Source organism: Tupaia chinensis, unplaced genomic scaffold, assembly GCF_000334495.1.
Source record: "Tupaia chinensis unplaced genomic scaffold, TupChi_1.0 Scaffold000494_1, whole genome shotgun sequence".
In the NCBI taxonomy this organism is placed as follows: Eukaryota; Metazoa; Chordata; class Mammalia; order Scandentia; family Tupaiidae; genus Tupaia; species Tupaia belangeri.
Window position 1 is genome coordinate 2,298,778 of NW_006160006.1, and position 17,095 is coordinate 2,315,872.

Below are 17,095 nucleotides of genomic sequence, written 5' to 3' on the forward strand. Positions count from 1 at the left end.
TGTGTCAGTGGTCTTGTGCGCTCACCAGAGACAGAGCAAAGGAGACGGTGAACACACCCCCGGGGGGCATGGTCATGCCGCAGTCCCTTTTCCTCCATTTCTCCGTCATGCTGGGATTTGGGGCACACACGCGCACACACACACACACACACACACACACACACACACGTCTAGCATGTTTTTCAAGTGACTGGGCTGGGATTTGGATCTCGTTCTGGACTGCCATGTGGATCTCGTTCCTTTAACTCCCAGGCCCGGGGCCCCGCCCCATCGTGTTTTCTTCACAGTACCCACTGCTCTCGATTCTCGAGGTCAGCCATTGTTCACCCTGTACCTTGGGGTAAGCGCCCTGGAGCAGGCCCTTCCGTCTTGCTGGTTGCTGCAGTAGTCCGGCGTCTGGAGAAGGAATGCTGGAGAGTGATGGCAAATGTGGCACGGCTGTGTCTTCATGGAGCTTGTGGCCTGGTGGGATGTGGGGGTCGGCTTTGCTGGATTTTAGCTAAACATTGAGCGTGAGTCTGTTATTGAAGCTGCTCTCACTGTCCTCCTGGTTCTTCTCAGAAGCACTCAGATATGAACCGTGCTGGGCCTGCCATCGGTGCTGTAGGTACAGCACACTGCCCCCAGCCCTGGGTGGAGGACCGACTCAGCCCCTGCCTCTTCTTTCCCTCCAGCTGCCTTCCTCGGGGACATTGCCCTGGACGAGGAGGACCTGAGGGCCTTCCGGGTGCAGCAGGCTGCGGACCTCAGACAGCGCACAGCCCGAAGGTCCTCCATCAGAGCCACAGGCACGCCAGGTACAGACCGGCCCGCTGTGTCCCAGAAATGAGCTCCAGACCTGGGGAAACAAGGGACCTCCCTGTTCCCGCCAGGCCCTCCCAGGACAGAGTCCAAGAGCCTGAGCCCGGCACACTGGCCTGCCTTCCCTTGGGGTGTCCTGTCCTTTCCCCAGGGGAAGGAGAAGTACAGACATCCCCGTAAGCTGAGACCTAGTGTTCTTTCTGCTTACCACAAAGCACTCTCAAAGCATTGTCCGGTTTGACTGTCCCCAGCCACCATCCGGGTCGGTGTCGGGACACTCCTGACATACAGGCACAGAACAAAGACTCGCAGAGGCAATGTGACTTACCCAGGACCGCACAGCTGGTCCATGGTGGCGCTGGGGCGAACCCAAGCCTTCTCCCTGCAAATCTGAGACACTACCCAGTACTGTCGTCCCTCCTGCCGTTCCCCTGCTCCCACTTGGCAAGCTTCTACCTCCTCCATGGCCCACGTCAAGAGCTTCTCTTGTGAATCTGCTCGAACCACCCCCCAGACATGCCTGTGTACCTCCATTTTCCATGCCCCCCCACTCTGCTCTGTGAAAGCAGGGACTTCGCATCTCACTTATCAGCACGTACTGGCATGATCTGTTTCCACGCCTATCTCCCCAGCAGGACGCAAAGCTCTTCGAGGTCGGGTGTGGTCCAGGCACCTCACACCACGTGGCATCCCAAGGGGATGGGAGGAAGGAGGGCTGAGGCGGGGTCAGCTCTTCCGGCCTCTCTCTGCTCTGTACAGGTCACTGCCAGTGTGGCTGCTTGCGACACTGAGCACCCACGGGGAGCCAGGCGGTTGTCCTGTCCAGCCTGAGGGTGGACCAGTCTGTGAAGTGAGGTCAGACTCCTCCGTGGGCAGCTGGTATTGGAGGGTGACCTGGCAGCTGACTAATAGGCGAGACTTCCGTGACCCCAATGGGAGCTGGGGGGCGTGACACAGGAAAGCTCCTGGAGGGACTCCCCCCCACCCCCCCATGATCATGGGCAAACCTTTGGCCCTGGCTTCTTCATCTCTCAAACACAGAGAATGACACGTGCCTGCATCCCATAGAGCTTCTGTGCCGAAGGAGCGCAGGTCCGAGCACCTTAGAGAAGGCAGAGTTGTGCACTCCCCTCCCTGAACACCCAGGTTTGTGGGATGGAAGGAGTGCGCTCCTAGGCTCAGACGCCCCCTGGTTCTTGTGGTTCCTAGGACATGATTCATACCATTTCTCCTACATGTCAGCCAATTATTATGATTATTTTTACAGTCAGTTCTTGCTACTTATGGTAGTTAGGAACTGAGTTATCGAATACATTTGTAGTTATTAGAGAACTTTGTCATTACGCCATGTTGTTACGTGAACGAGAACGTCGTGACTATTCGACCACTGCTCCCAGGGTAACAGGTAACAGCTTCCCTAGAGCCTCTGGTCACAATATCTTTTTTTTTAATTGTTATTTAATTTTTTATTTATTCACTCATTTATTTTAATTTCACTGTGGGTGGGGCAAGAGTGAGAAAGCAAGTTGCCAGGTCTAGGACTTGAACCATAGTCAGCCATGTGGAGTCCAGCACCTCAACCACCATGCCACCTGCCCCTGGTCATTGGCGATTAATACATAACCTTGTCTTAGTTGTGTATGTGTGTGTGTGTTTTAGAGACATTTTTGCTATAGGGTGTGCATACTCGCCAGAGAGATAGGAAGCGAGAAATCACTCCCCAGTGGGTATGGCCATGCTGCAGTCCCATCTCCTCCATTCTCCCTTGAGGATTTTGAGCACACATGCACATGTGCTTGGCGTGTTTCAAGCTGCCCGGTTTGGGTCTCGAACAGCAGTCGGCCATATGGCAGTCCAGGACGCAACCATTACGCTATCTGCTGGTCCCTGTCTTGTGTGTGTTTCTGTCTGAAGACATTATCTGATATACAAAGGGGACTTCAAAAAGTTCATGGAAAGTGGATATTTTGAAAACACAATGGATTTCAAATATTTTTTGTACAAAGTAAACACATACTTTTGTTTTGTTTTGTTTTGTTCATGAGCTTTTTGAAGGCCCCTGGTAGAGTTGACTCAGTAACATCCAACCTGTAGCCAACAGCACTGTGGCTCCGCTACCCAGGAACTCTCCATGCCACACCACATGGGGGAGGGGCATTTTAAGCTATGAACTCACCCATAAAAAGCACAAAAATGCTAAAACCTTGGCACTAACCAGCATGCAAAAAGGACATTTGTTTGCAATCTGAGAGCTGACATAAGAATGCAGGGTGTCGCCTTGTTCGACCTCAGCTGGGCATGTGTTCGCTGGGTGACTGGGATTTGTCACCACTGCGCATGCCAGGAGCAACCATAAAAACCCTGAGTATTGCTTTTGGGGTTGCAAATACATTTTAGTGATTAGGCAAATTCACACAATTCCATGTACAGCAAGGCACAAAACGTTCACAGAAATTGCGTGTTCTGAAAAACTGTAAGGATTTCAATGTTTTACTTTTCCTCCAGATAAACTGTACTTCAGTCCCATTTTTCCAGAACCTTTCTAAGTCCCCTTGGGCGGTTTCCCTCTTCTCCATACACTCCATTGGTTTGCTACCAATGCCTTCCTCTTTCCATTGCAGGAAACTCCTCCACCCCTGGTTGCCAGGGCACCCGCGGGCAGCCTCGGAGGCAAACCTGCGGGAGATGGCGAGGCCGGTCTCGGAGCCGGAGGGCAGCGACATCCAGACCTGAGCGCGTCTGGCCAGACGGGGTCATCCCCTTCGTCATTGGGGGAAACTTCACTGGTGAGTGAGCTGTTGCCACAGCGCGCAGCCTGCATCCTGACCCTGGGCAACCCCGCTGGGCACCGAGGTACAGGTCCCACCGTCTGCCCTCCGTCTGCAAGTTCCCTGCTAGCAGTCTGCTCTCGGAATGGCTGCGACCTGGCCGAAGTGAGGGTGGGCCACCTGGGCACGGTGGCAGCCTGGTGTCCTTCCATCCGCAGGCAGCCAGAGGGCCGTCTTCCGGCAGGCCATGAGGCACTGGGAGAAGCACACCTGTGTCACTTTCCTGGAGCGCACCGACGAGGACAGCTACATCGTGTTCACCTACCGACCCTGCGGGTGAGCAGGGACCCGTGGGCACTGTCCCCTTGGCCCGTCCTCACTGTTTCTGCTGGGCCCTGGCCGGAGGCCATCTCCATCGGCAAGAACTGTGACAAGTTCGGCATCGTGGTCCACGAGCTGGGCCATGTCATTGGCTTCTGGCATGAGCACACGAGGCCCGACCGGGACCGCCACGTGTCCATCGTGCGCGAGAACATCCAGCCAGGTACGCGCCTGCGCGGTGGGCGGCTCCCGCCCCAGCCTGCGTCTCTGCGGCCCAGTGGGGCGTGCTCCACTGCCTGGAGCCATCGCCTGGGTTAACCTAGTCCCAGCGTCATCCACTCCCGCGCCCCGGGGCATGCCCTCAGCTGTGAAGCTCCTTGCTCCGGCTGGTCCCGCTGCTCGGTGGGACTGGGGGCTCTGGGCCCACCCTGCCTGCCGCCCCAGGCCTTGCTCTGGATCTTTAACCAGCTCTCGCCCCTCTGCCTGTTCTGCCCTCCATGGGCTCTCTCCCCTTCCCAGCTCCATCCACCACTCACTGCCTTCTCTGCTGTGGTTCTAGAAGGAGGTCCCTCCTGCCCACTCTCCCTCCAGCAAACCCTTGCTCAGCCCCTCCCCCAAGCTTCTCTAGGCAGCTCCCTGGCGCCCCCCCACCCTCACTTCTCTCACGCAGCCCCCCACACCCTGTGCTGGCCCTCGCAGGACAGGAGTATAACTTCCTGAAGATGGAGGTCCAGGAGGTGGAGTCGCTGGGGGAGACCTACGACTTTGACAGCATCATGCACTACGCCCGGAACACGTTTTCCAGGTGAGAGCTCGCAGCTGCCCTCTGCCAGCCACTCCCCACCCCTGCACCGGCCCGCCCTGCCAGGGCAGTGAGGGAGCCCAAGTGGTCTCAGTGCCTCCTGTCCCCATGGTGGGCTGTGACAGGGCCTCGATCCTTCATGCTGTGCAGGCCAAGGGCTCCTGGTACAAGCCACACCCAGCCTGGTGATTCCGATTGGCCCAGTCAGTCCAAAGGGCCCTGAGCTGTTCTCTCACTTGTCAGCCCAGGGGTCTCCGTTTTTTTTCTCTTTATAAAAAATTATTTTATTTATCTTGAGGCCGGCAGGTAGCATGATGATTAAGGGCGCTGGACTCCCACATGGCTGACCGTGTTTCAGGTCCAGGACGGGGGGCTTGCTTTCTCACTCCCCTCTTCTCTATCTCTGTCCTCCTCTGGTCAATTTGAGGTAAATAAATAAAAAATAAATAAAGTGCAATAATGAACCACAGTCAGCCACGTGGGAGTCTAGCGCCTTTAATCACCACGCCACCTGCTGGCTTTGGGATCTCCTTTTTTTATTTTTTAATGATTACTTATGTAATTTTATTTATTCATTCATTTATTTTAATTTGACCAGAGAGAGACAGAGAGAGGGAAAGTGAGAAAGCAAGCCACCAGGTCCAGGATTTGAACCATGGTCAGCCATATGGGACTATCCAGCGCCCCAACCACCCTGCCACCTGCTGGGACCTCCTTTTTTTAACTGGTCCTCAAAGGAGAACACCCTTTCTAATGGCCCTGCCTCTTTGAAACTGGCTCATTTGCAAACACTGGAGCGTGACTGCTGCCCTGGACTAGCTCTGTCACCAGCTCACAGGCCCGCCCTCCTTCATGTGGGCTCAGATTCCCAGAAGTCACGGCCAGAACCCCCAAAGGTAGGGCCGCCCTGCAGCCCCCGCCCCTCTCCTTTCCCCTCTCCGCAGTGTGGGAAATGGCCCTGCTCCTCCCCCTGCTCCTTCCTGGACGCCTTTCCCATGGCTGCCTGGTCCCGTCCACTCTGTTGTCCACACAGTGGCCCATCCCCCTTCTGAGTGCTCCTTCCAGACCCCTCTTCCTGCCACCAGACCTAAGGGAAGAGAGGCCGGGGAAGGGGAGTGAGGTCATCCCACCCACCCCCAAACCTCAAACCCCTCCTTACGTTTCCCACCACATCCCACCCACCCCCTGTCGTGTTCCACCCAGCAGGGGTGAGTCAAGGGCCCTGGGGAGGTGGAGGGCTGCTGCTCCCCTTTCTGCAGCTCCTCCCCGATGGAACCACCCAGGACTTGGCAGGGAGGCCCTGGGGGGACGGGCCACGGACACATTGGGAGCTGGCGGCTGTCTCGGGCTCTGGTCTGGCCACAGTGGACCCTGCCCTTTGGCCTTGTTCCAGGGCTGTCAGACGCGGCCCGTGCCAGCAGGGTGAAGAGCTGGCTCTGGGAAGCCCTGGGGAAGTCCAGCCCTGGCTGAAGCAGCGCTAGGGGTGGCAGGAGCAGGGAGGAGTTGGCAGGGGCCCGAGCTCTCCCAGGGTTGGGAGTTGAGGCTGGGCTGCATGGGGGCACCAGCGTGGAGGGTGCCTTGATTGCCCATAGTGCTCCTGGGGCTCCCTGGTTCTGGTGGTGCGGCTGCCACGGGGCAGGGTGACTGCTGGTCAGTGGGCAGCATAATGACAGGGCGAGATGTCTCCGCCCGTCCCTGACCTTGCCGAGGAATGTCTGCGCTGGGAGGTCATGACCCGGGGGTGTAGACAGGCACCCCCTGGCTCCTTTCCCACGGCCCACCGTTCTCGCTCCTCTTCCTCACTTTCCCTCTGCAGGGGCATCTTCCTGGATACCATCGTCCCCAAGTACGAGGTGAATGGGGTGAAGCCTCCCATTGGCCAGAGGACCCGGCTCAGCAAGGGCGACATTGCCCAAGCACGCAAGCTCTACAAGTGCCCAGGTCAGGCGGGGCGGGGTGGGGCGCCAGGGCCAGGGGAGTGGGACAGACTAGGGTCCAAGAGGGTTAAAGCATCCTGGAGAGTTGAGGGGGAGACGCAGAGGTCAAGGTAGGGCTGAAGGGCAGGGTCGGGCGGTGTGTGAAGCTGAGATCCCACCTGGGGTCTGGGAGAGAGGAAGAAACCAGAGCAGAGGGCTGCAGGGTGCGGCCAGGCCCACCAAAGGGGCTTGACCTTAGCTCTGGATCCCACGTTGCCTTGACAACAGGGCATGGTTACCCTGGCAGCGCTAGGCCAGGGAGGTAGGTTGGTGTGTGCTCGGATGTGAAGAGGCAGGGTGGACCTTAAAGGGCCAGGGCCAGCCCACATTCCCTGCTTGCCTGGGCCGTCCTTCTCCCCCACAGCAGACACTAGGGTTAGGAGCAGGTGGGCTGGGATGTGGGACCACTGGGCGTCTGTAACCAGCGTGCTGGTCATTTCCTTCCTGGACAGCCTGCGGAGAGACCCTGCAAGACAGCACGGGCAACTTCTCTTCCCCCGAGTACCCCAACGGCTACTCTGCCCACATGCACTGTGTCTGGCGCATCTCCGTCACCCCTGGGGAGAAGGTAACTGGGGGTCTCCAGCCGCTGGTGGACTGGGCCGAGCGTAGGGGGCCTTTCTTCTCCTGTAGTAAGATCGAAGTGGGTGCCCCTGACCTACCTGGGTACGGCCACTCTGTGCCTCCCGAGGCACTGGAGCACTGCAGGGAGGAGGGCCGGCGATGGCTCGCGGCCTTCCCGGCATGTCGGGCTGACCGTGGGGAGCGCTCACCACAGCACGGGCGACGTAGGTCTGTTTGCAAACCTAGTTCTTCCTGAATGCTCCTCTGAGCGCTTTACCTGTCGCTGTTTTTACTCCTGGTGGCTACTCTGTCTTCCATTTTTAAAATTAAAGAATTATTTGTATTTATTATTATTACTTTAATTTGACCAGAGAGAGACAGAGAGAAGGAAAGTGAGAAAGTAAGCCATTAAGTCTGGGACTCAAACCCGCAGTTGGCCGTGTGGGATTCCACCACCTTAAACACGCCACCTGCTGGCCCTTACTCTGTCTTCCTTTTATAACTGAGGCAGCTGAGGCACAGGCAGGTTCAGTAACTTGCCCAAGGTCACACAGCTAATGAAGAATGGGGTGGCATTTGGAGCCTTCCCAGGCTGGGTTTGATCCCAGCCTTGTCCGATGACCTGGGTGGCCTTCGTGGGCAGCTCAGCCTGGCCCTGGGCTCTCGCCGTCTCATCAGGGCCCAGCCAGGGGCTGGTGCTGGGACCGTTTAGGAACAGTGCCAGGACCTGCTGCGTGAGGCTGCTGCCCAGTGGGCATCCCCTTCCCAGAGAGACAGAGAGAAGGAAAGTGAGAAAGTAAGCCATTAAGTCTGGGACTCAAACCCGCAGTTGGCCGTGTGGGATTCCACCACCTTAAACACGCCACCTGCTGGCCCTTACTCTGTCTTCCTTTTATAACTGAGGCAGCTGAGGCACAGGCAGGTTCAGTAACTTGCCCAAGGTCACACAGCTAATGAAGAATGGGGTGGCATTTGGAGCCTTCCCAGGCTGGGTTTGATCCCAGCCTTGTCCGATGACCTGGGTGGCCTTCGTGGGCAGCTCAGCCTGGCCCTGGGCTCTCGCCGTCTCATCAGGGCCCAGCCAGGGGCTGGTGCTGGGACCGTTTAGGAACAGTGCCAGGACCTGCTGCGTGAGGCTGCTGCCCAGTGGGCATCCCCTTCCCACCTGTCATCTTACAACACTGGGATGCCCCACTTTGCTACAGGGACCTAATTTCCCAGCCCCTCCCACGGCTCTCCTCCCCTCCTCCCTCTGCCTCCACCTCCCCTCACCTGGGGGTGAGCTCCTGGCACACACACTTGCTCCCACTCTGGGCCTGGCTTCAGGCAAACCGTGCAAGTGGGACTGAGCTGTCTCCTCTGCTTGGTCTCTCCTCTGCTTGGTATAGCCTCCTCCAGGAAGCCTCCTGTGCCTGTTACCCAGCAGGCAAACAGGATTGATACAGAATTGAACCAGTAGCGTCCAGTCTCCTACGGCTGCTGAGCCTTGTTTGATGCCTGAGGTGACGGGGGGCTCACTACTTTCTGAACATTTCGTTCTGTTCTCTAGACAGCTCTTCACCTTACAAAGTCTTTCCTTGACATAGAAGAGAGACTGCTCTCCTGCAGTCTCCCTCCCCTGACCCAGGACTTTCCTCAGGAACAAGTCAGGAAAACTCCACTCCCTGAACACAGGAAAGCCACTCTCACGCCTCCTTAGACCCACTCCCAGGCTTTTCACAGGGAACCTGGCCCTTGCATGCCCCTCGAATTGTTGTTGCTTCTAAGAGTGAGCGGCAAGACTTTATTTCCCTCGATTGGAACATGGCCTTGAGCAGCTGTGAGCTGGATCTGACTTCGTCTTTGTTCACATAGTTCATCCCAGCGTCTCTCAATCACCTTGAATCCGAGCCTCGCCATCCAGTGGGTAGCCATCCCTCTTACTTCAGCCGTGCGTTTGTTCGAGACGTGTGTCTTCCAGTCTTTATCCCGATCTTTGGTTAAAATGCTGAACAGGACAGGAACTAAAGCATACCTGAGCACTCCCTCCCAGCTGCCTTCGAGCCTTTAACCTGCAGGCATCGGGCAGTTACTCCGCCAGCTGTGACACCACTTCACATCACTGCCACCAGCCCCGGGTCACCATCTGCTGACCGGGACGTGAGCTCCTTCTGAGACCACGCTTTGTCCTCTTCCCATCCCTGGCACAGGAAGTGGTTAGTAAACACTGAGTCCATGTGACGATCGCCTTACCAAGCCGCTGTCCCACCCGCTGATACAACCCCTTTTAAACAGAAAAAGGAATTTGTTTGCTGTGTAACCAAGGGTCCGTCTTCTAACTGGTCTCAGACCATCTGTTTAATGGGACTGACATCGGCTTAGTGGTTTCCAATTCCCACAATGCACCGCTAACCCCACTCCCAACACCACACACCCTGGAGGTTGGGAAAGCCTTGGTCTGAGTTCTCGAGATGACACATGCTGCTCACATCTCCAAGTCTCGCCTGTCCTCTGAGGTCATCGGCGAGCCTCGAGGCAGACACCCGTTCCCCCTGTATTCCCGAGCCTCCGTGTTCCTTCCAGATCACGTTCTCGTCTGTTCTGTAACCTGAAGGTCATCGTCACTGTCGACAGGTTTTTATGGAGCATTGAGTAATTCTATCCTCTCTCAGTGGACATCACACCACTTTCCTTCCAAAGCAAACTCATCCTTCCTTTGCACGTTCTGTTCCAGATGCAGCCTTAGCCAGCCCCACAGTGCAGTGGTTAAGTGCAGTGCATTGGGAGCTGGATCCCACACGGCCAACCACAGTTCAAATCCCAGCCCCGGCAGTTTGAGAAACATGGGGGCTATGTGTGCATGAGTGCCTCAGACCTTGATGGGATTGAGAAATGGAGGAAGGGGGCTACAGCAGGAGAATACCTCCTTGCTCTCTCCCTCTGCCTCTCTGGCACACACGTGTCCTCTGGCAGTTGGAAGAAACACTGCAGTTCTGGTCCAGCCATGGTAGTGCAGCTGGTTGATCCTGCCACGAGTCAGCCGAGGCAAGCTGAGGCCACACGGGCGTCCCGGGCTTGATTTCTGGCCCACCTGAAAGCCAGGCATGTGGCATAGTCTGCGGTCCCTGTTGCTCAGTACACTGAGGTAGGGGAGTGTGGGCCAAGGGAGCCCCGTCTGAAAGCACCTGCCGTGGGGGCACGTGCCTGTGGTCCCAGCTATGTGGGAGGGCAGGATCGTGGCCTAGCGAGACCCTGCCTAACACATTTTTTAAAATCGCAGTCCTGTCTGCTCGTTTGCTCAAACTGCACCCTGGCGCTCTTCATCCCTCTCCCAAAGGTTCCTAGTCCTCCAGCCTTTGAAAATCTCACCCACAGACTACGATAATAGTAATAATTACTAACAGCTATTGAGCATATGACTAAACAGGCCTATGTTAAATTCTTTACTTGCATTTTGTCTTTTAATTAGCACAAAATGCCAAGCCGGGTTTTGACATTATCCCCATCCGCATGCACGCAGACTTGAGCACCTTCAGCAGCTCGCCCGGGTTACCCTGTGAAGGCCGCGATGCGTGCTCCGGGCCCTCTAAGCCCAGGAGCCTCTTGCTGTTGCTTTTTGCTCATCAGCAGGCCTGCACGGCGGGCCCTGGCCAGGTGCGGGGCTGTGCATCACAGACAGCCCCCGGGTGTGGTCCCTCTCCTGTTCCGGAGCTTCCGCCAGTCGGCAGGGGCACGGCACCGTGGCTAGCACCAGCTCCTTCTCTGTTGTCCCTGGCTGGTCTGGGCTGGCCCTGCCCAGGACCCTCGGTGCTTTGGGGTTGCCGCCTCCATGACCTCCGCAATTCTCAGAAGACAATGTCCTTTTTCAGAGGCCTGGCTGTGGTTCCAAGGAGAGAAGTGATGTAGGAATAAACATTCCAGATGGAGGGGCTGGTCGGTGGTGCAGTGGTAAGACAGCACCCTGTGAGGCCAGCCCCCTAGGAAGGTTCCGGGTTCGTGTTGGGAGACGTCCCTGAGCCTGTTGGGCACGCGTGTGCTGTGATCAGGGCTGGCTAAAGCAGGGGGAGATTGTGGCTTGAAGACTCATGGAGTCTCACTCAGAAGAAATACATGAACCTAGAAAGAAAAATCCTGATCAGTCAGTGTGTGATTGTAGACATGCTTCACGGGAAAACAGCCGCAGCCCTGGTAGAATGGCAGAGTTGCAGGTGACCAAGATGGGGCCCTGGAGATGCAGATGCCTGCGGGCGGGGGAAGCCAGGGAGGCCGAGGTCACGCAGTCCGGCCGCTCTGGCTGTTTCGTGGTTACGTGCCAGTGTGGGGCTCCTGGCGTGCTGAGCTTGTTACTCCCGCCAGGATCTTATAGCCTGAGTACTCCGGCCCCCTGTGTAGACTGAGGCTGGGAGCATGTCGTAGGCCTGCCCAGGTCTGTGCAGGTCGTCATGGGCACCCACACTCACTTCCAGCTGTGTGGCTCCAAAGTCTATGGCCTTTCAACACAAAGCTTCAGGAAAGCCTCCCGCTTCCATGGGTGGACTTTGACACCTGTTCTGGCCGCAGAGAGGTGGTTGTTTTTCACTTGCTTCCGAGGGATGAGCTTCGTGACAAATGTGAATGGTAGGTCAGGCTGAGACAATTACGCATGGTGGGCGGATGGCAAACAGGAGGAAGAGCCACTTCAAAAGCCTCCTCTTAAGATCCTCCAAATCTTTCCTCTCTTAATCAGCAGTGGCCCCACAAGGGCTTAACGGTGGTTCTCGAGCAAGGAAGCAGAGCCCTCCCCAGGAGGCGTGTGCGCTGAGATTGTGGTCAACAGATCAAACGTCAGAGCAGCCAAAAAGATAAGCGCTTCCAATGCTTTCGGAGCTGGCGCATCCACCCTCATTCCAACATCCTGCCTTTCAAGTGCTGCCTGCCCTTCAAGGCCCACCCCAGGTTCTGCCTTCTCGGGCCTGCGTTCCCAGATCTCCACCTCCCATCCCAGCCAGTCAGGAGTGATCCCTCCCTCCTCTGCAAAGCCTGGGCTGGACTCCCTGGAGTCCCTCAGGTGCTGAGCTACCAGGAAAGTAGGTGCCTGCTCTCGGCACAACAGCCAAGCAGCCCTGGCCGGCAGGCCCAGCCAGAGGGGCCTGTGGACCCGTGGTGAAGCATGCGAGTTTAAGAGCCCGTGTCTGGGTTTGACTCCAGCTGTGCTGGTTCCCAGCTGCGTGGTCTTGGGGAAGCGGGCTGAGCTGTCTGGGCCTTCGTTTCCTCATCTATAACATGGGCCTGGTGACAGTGCATCCCTCGTGGGGCTGATGTGAGCATTAGACGGATCAGTGCACATGAAGTGCTTAGAGCAGTGCCTAGCACAGGTCGAGGACTCAGTCGTGCTCGCTGCGGTCCTCTTGGCATTCCTCATCCACCTTGCCTCAGTCCGCTTCCAGGGTTCCGGCCTGAATCACTTCAAATATCAAAATATCTTACCAGCTGTAGTGATGTGCGATGGTTGAATGTGTAAAATAAATGAAAGTAATAAATGAAACATATCTGAAGCATTCTGGCCCTGTGGCCGAGTAGTTAAGGAAACTGGATCCCATGTGGCTGGCTGTGCAGTTCGAATCCTGGCCCTGGGAGCTTGAAAAAGTGTTAGGAATGTGTGCTTGAATGTCCGAAATTCCAATAGGGTAGAGAAGTGGAGAAGGGACTGTGGTGTGACCACGCCCCATTGGGGGGTCTTCCTCCCTCTGCCTCTGCCTCCTCCCTCTCTGTGGTGTATGCATGCGCCCTCTGACCAAAAAAAAAAAAGTTAAGTAAACTCAAGTCTGATAGTGAAATCACCAAACGTCACACGTCGTAATTTAGTGCCCTGTGCCCTGGAGGCGGGAACTGTCGCTGTCACCATCTCCCAGACAAGGATCCAGACCTCGGTGACATGCCTGAGACAGCGCAGCAAGACAGCGCATCACCAAGGCCGATGTCCTCACAGGGAGGCTCCTGCTGGTCGGGAGTGAGGTGTTCTGTCCACTCGCCCTTGTTGGAGCGTGTCCAGCAGACATAAGGAGCACTTTGCACGTGTGGGGTGCCCCGTGTCCCTTCAGTCCCCAGCTTCCCAGTGGAGCCATTAGGATCACCTCCCTGTCAGAGACGCTGAGCCACAGGCCTGAGCCATCGGCCGGAAGTGGTGGAGCTGGCAGGTTTTCTTTGGCAAAGGGCCGTGCCCCTGCCACCAGGGCACAGCTGTGTCCACATGACTGAAGTCAGTAGGCTCTTAATTAGACACCCCTGGTCTCAATATAGCCATTGCCGGGCCTCTGTGACGGCGCCGGACACCACCCGCAGGTCTCTTCCTCTTGGGCGAGGAGGCCTCTCCCTCCTCAGCCCTGAAGACATCTTGGGTGGGCCCTTTGGGGTTCTGCCCCGGGTGTGTTTTTTTCTCCAGCGGGTCTGAATTCTCCCGTCCTGGACAGAGCCAGGTGGCCACTGAGGAAAGAGGAAGGATGGGGCTTGTCCTTGTGTGGTTGTGGGGCGGAATTGCCCCATGGAGTTGAGGTGACCGGTAAAGTAGGAGCCAGAGCACCCTCTGCATCCTGTCCTCCACCCGGTGACTGAAGATGTTTTTGTTGTTTGTTAAATATAAAAATAACGTGCATGTTGCAGAATTTTTGAGCAGTGTAAAAGTGCTGGCAGTGGTGTGGTGAAGGCGCTGGACTCCCACGTGGCTGACCACAGTTCCAATCCTGGGCCCGGCAGCTTGCTTTCTCACGTTCCTGCTCTCTTTCTCTCTGGTCAAGTTAAAAAATAGTAATAACAATCATTTTTTTCTTTTTTAAAAAAGAGTTGTTTATTTTTATTGATTAATTCATTTATTTTTAATTTAGCCAGAGAGAGAGAGAGAGAGAGAGAGAGAGAAAGCAAGCCACCAGGTCCAGGACTCAAACTGTGGTTGGCATTGTGAGAGTGTCCAGCGCTTTAACCACCCACTTCCCTGCTGGTCCCCATAACTATACATTTTTAAATAAATAGGAAAAAAAGCTCAGGAAGTTAAAAAGTGGACATTGTCTTCTGACCCTCCTCAAATCCCACTCGTCGGAGGTGACTCCACTCGTCGGAGGTGTGTGGGGGTGGATCACACTGCCACGCCCTTCCAGACCTTTGTAGTTACCCACACACACGTGTGTGTGCATATAATACGGGAGTCACACACGCACATACGTGGCCTTATGCAACTTGCCTGCACTTAACAGTAAGCCATGGCTGTTCCATGATAGCACGTTTAGATCCGCCCCCCTCCTTTTTTTCCTTTTTTTGCTACAGGACCCATGCACTCACCAGGAAGATAGAGAGACAGAGACAGAAAGTGAGCAATCAGCCCCCAGGGAGGATGGCCGCGCCGCACTCTTCTCCATTCTCCTCTCGGGATCTTGGGCACGCACACACACACCCCCAGTGTGAGTTTAAGCCACTAGGCCCAGGACTCGAACTACGATCGACTACATGGGAGTCCAGTGACATAGCCATTACGCCATCTGCTGGTCCCTTCACTTACATTTTTATACACGTGGGCAAGTATAACAGACTCCCTGAAGCATAATTGCTGTTTGTTATTCAGGATGTGTTGGTGAAGCACCTTGCACATGTCACGTGCCAAGGACTTCACGGTGACCTCACAAACGTCTGCCTTGGTCTGCGTTTCGGTGGGTAGGGGAGACAGACCGAGCGCACAGAGTGAGCGTGCAGTCCGCCAGGCGGTCCTGTGTTACCGAGGCCTCAGCAGTCGGAGGGAAGATGCGAGGTGAGGGAGGCCCTCGTTCAGGGCAGGCAGGTGGGGCAGAAGTGGGCAGCAGTGAGGGAGCCCACCGGGCGGGTGGGGACGAGCTGCTGCATGGCCAGTGCAAGGCCTTGAGGCAGGAACAGACGCATTAGGGTCAGGGGTCACATCTGTGAGCAGCAGGGTCAGTGCAAGCGGAGAGTGCTGGGAGACGGACAGATTGACAAGTGGCCTTGGGCCGTGGTGAGGGCTGGCCTTCAGCTATTGCTCGGAGTTGGGTCAGTAAAGGCCTTTGAGCAGAGGGAGTCTTCTAAAAAGACCAGAGGCTGGTAGTGAGGCACAGTCTGCCCAGCACAGCAGCTGCAGCAGGGACACAGTGCTCTGTGCTGATGCAGGACTCACACGGGAGGTCCCGGGGTCACGTCCTGAGGCCTCCCTGTACGTGTTGCGTGCACACCTGCACTGTGATCTGCACCAGCTGAGGCCGGGGGGGTGTGGGGGTGGATCACACTGAAAACCCTGTTGGGGGGCCTCTTTCTCTCTTCCTCTCTCTCTGTCTCTCTCTATTAGAAGACATTTAGAAACATTTTTTTAGAAAGCTGAGACACTTAGGTGCCAGCAGATGGTGTAGTGTTTACGCTGCTAGACTCCCACATGGCCGACCACGGTTTAAGTCCTGAATCCAGTGGCTTGAAAATCACGCTAGACGGGGAACCAGCAGTTAGCGTAATGGCTATGTCGCTGGACTCCCACGTAGTCGACTGCGGTTCATGTCCCGGACCCGGTGGCTTAAAACTCACGCCATGTGTGTGCGTGCCTGGCCAAGATCCCGAGAGGAGAAAGGATGGCGGCGTGACCATCCCCTCTGGGGGGTGATTTCTTGCTTTCTGTCTCTATGTCTCTCTCTGTCTGTCTGGCGAGCACACACGCCCTAGAGCGAAAAAACTCTCCAAAAAAAAAAAAGATTTGACATGTGCATGCGTGCCCAAGATCCCCAGGGAGAATGGAGGCGGCAGCACTGGCCATCCCTCCGGGGGGTGATTTCTCACTTTCCCTCTGTCTCTCCTCTCCATGAGCGCACACGCCCTAAGACAAAAACACCCCTCTAAATAAGAAGCTAAGACATTTCATTTCAGTTTTTCAAAAAGCTAAGACTTACAATAATAACATAACTTTGATGATTAATAGCAGGAGTAATATATAGAAGTCTCGTGAAGAACATGCTCACACTCAGTTTTATCTCAGAGTACCACAATTAATACACGCTCCCTCTAACCAGGATTTTATTTATTTATTTGTAGTTTGTTGTAGGGTGTCGGTGCTCCCTGGAGAAAGATAGAGTAAGAGGAGAAAAGGAACAGTCACCCCTAGAGGGTTGGCCATGCCTCAAGCCCTTCCCTGTGAACAAGTATGTTTTAAGTCACTTGAATTTTTTTATTTGTTATTTTTCCTTTTTTTAATTTTGTGAGAGATTTTTGCTATAGGACGTGTGTGATCGGCAAAGAGGCAGAAAGAGACAGAGAGACAGAGAGGCAGAGAGAGACAGGCAGGAAGCGAGAAATCACCCCTCAGAGAGAATGGCCACGCAACAGTCCCTCCTCCGTTCTTCTCTAGGGATTTTGGGCACGCACACACGCATGCACACCCAGTGCACGCCACGAATCCAGAACTCAAACCACGGTCATCTGTGTGGGAGTCCAGTGACATAACCGTTATCTGCTGATCCCAGTCACTTGAGTTTTTTTTAAAAGAAAGGAAGGATAAAGAGTCGACCATGTAGCCAGGCGAGGCCAGGACAGCGTGGACTGGGTGGGCTGAAGGGGACGGTGATGGGGCTGGGGGGAGGGAGAGGCCAGAAAAGACGGAGACGCGGAAGAGCCGGGGTCTTGAGACTGAGGGTGCTCCGATGGCGCAGGGTCTAGGGTGTGACATTCTGGCATGTGGCTGAGGAGTAGACGCAGAGGAGGAGGGAGGGACCTGATGACAGGAAGCCTGGAGGTCTGCCTGGTGAAGGTGACTGATGTGGCCACAGATCCTGAGCCAACCTCAGCACGGGCCCTGGCTACAGGCAGGGAACACCAGTGCCTCCCAGGGTACCTTCATCCTGCCGCCTCTGACCACTCTGACCTTGGGA

General features: G+C 55.7%; 1 protein-coding gene across 1 annotated transcript in view; it reads left to right on the forward strand.

The window, feature by feature from the left end:
* Positions 1-17,095, forward strand: part of BMP1 (bone morphogenetic protein 1) — a 47,122-nt gene that overhangs the window by 10,153 nt on the left and 19,874 nt on the right. The window contains exons 3-9 of the mRNA XM_014590876.1: positions 608-797; positions 3,423-3,587; positions 3,788-3,908; positions 3,950-4,113; positions 4,590-4,695; positions 6,509-6,633; positions 7,121-7,236. Of these exons, the coding sequence (XP_014446362.1) occupies positions 608-797; positions 3,423-3,587; positions 3,788-3,908; positions 3,950-4,113; positions 4,590-4,695; positions 6,509-6,633; positions 7,121-7,236 (987 nt within the window). The remainder of the gene's footprint in view (positions 1-607; positions 798-3,422; positions 3,588-3,787; positions 3,909-3,949; positions 4,114-4,589; positions 4,696-6,508; positions 6,634-7,120; positions 7,237-17,095) is intronic.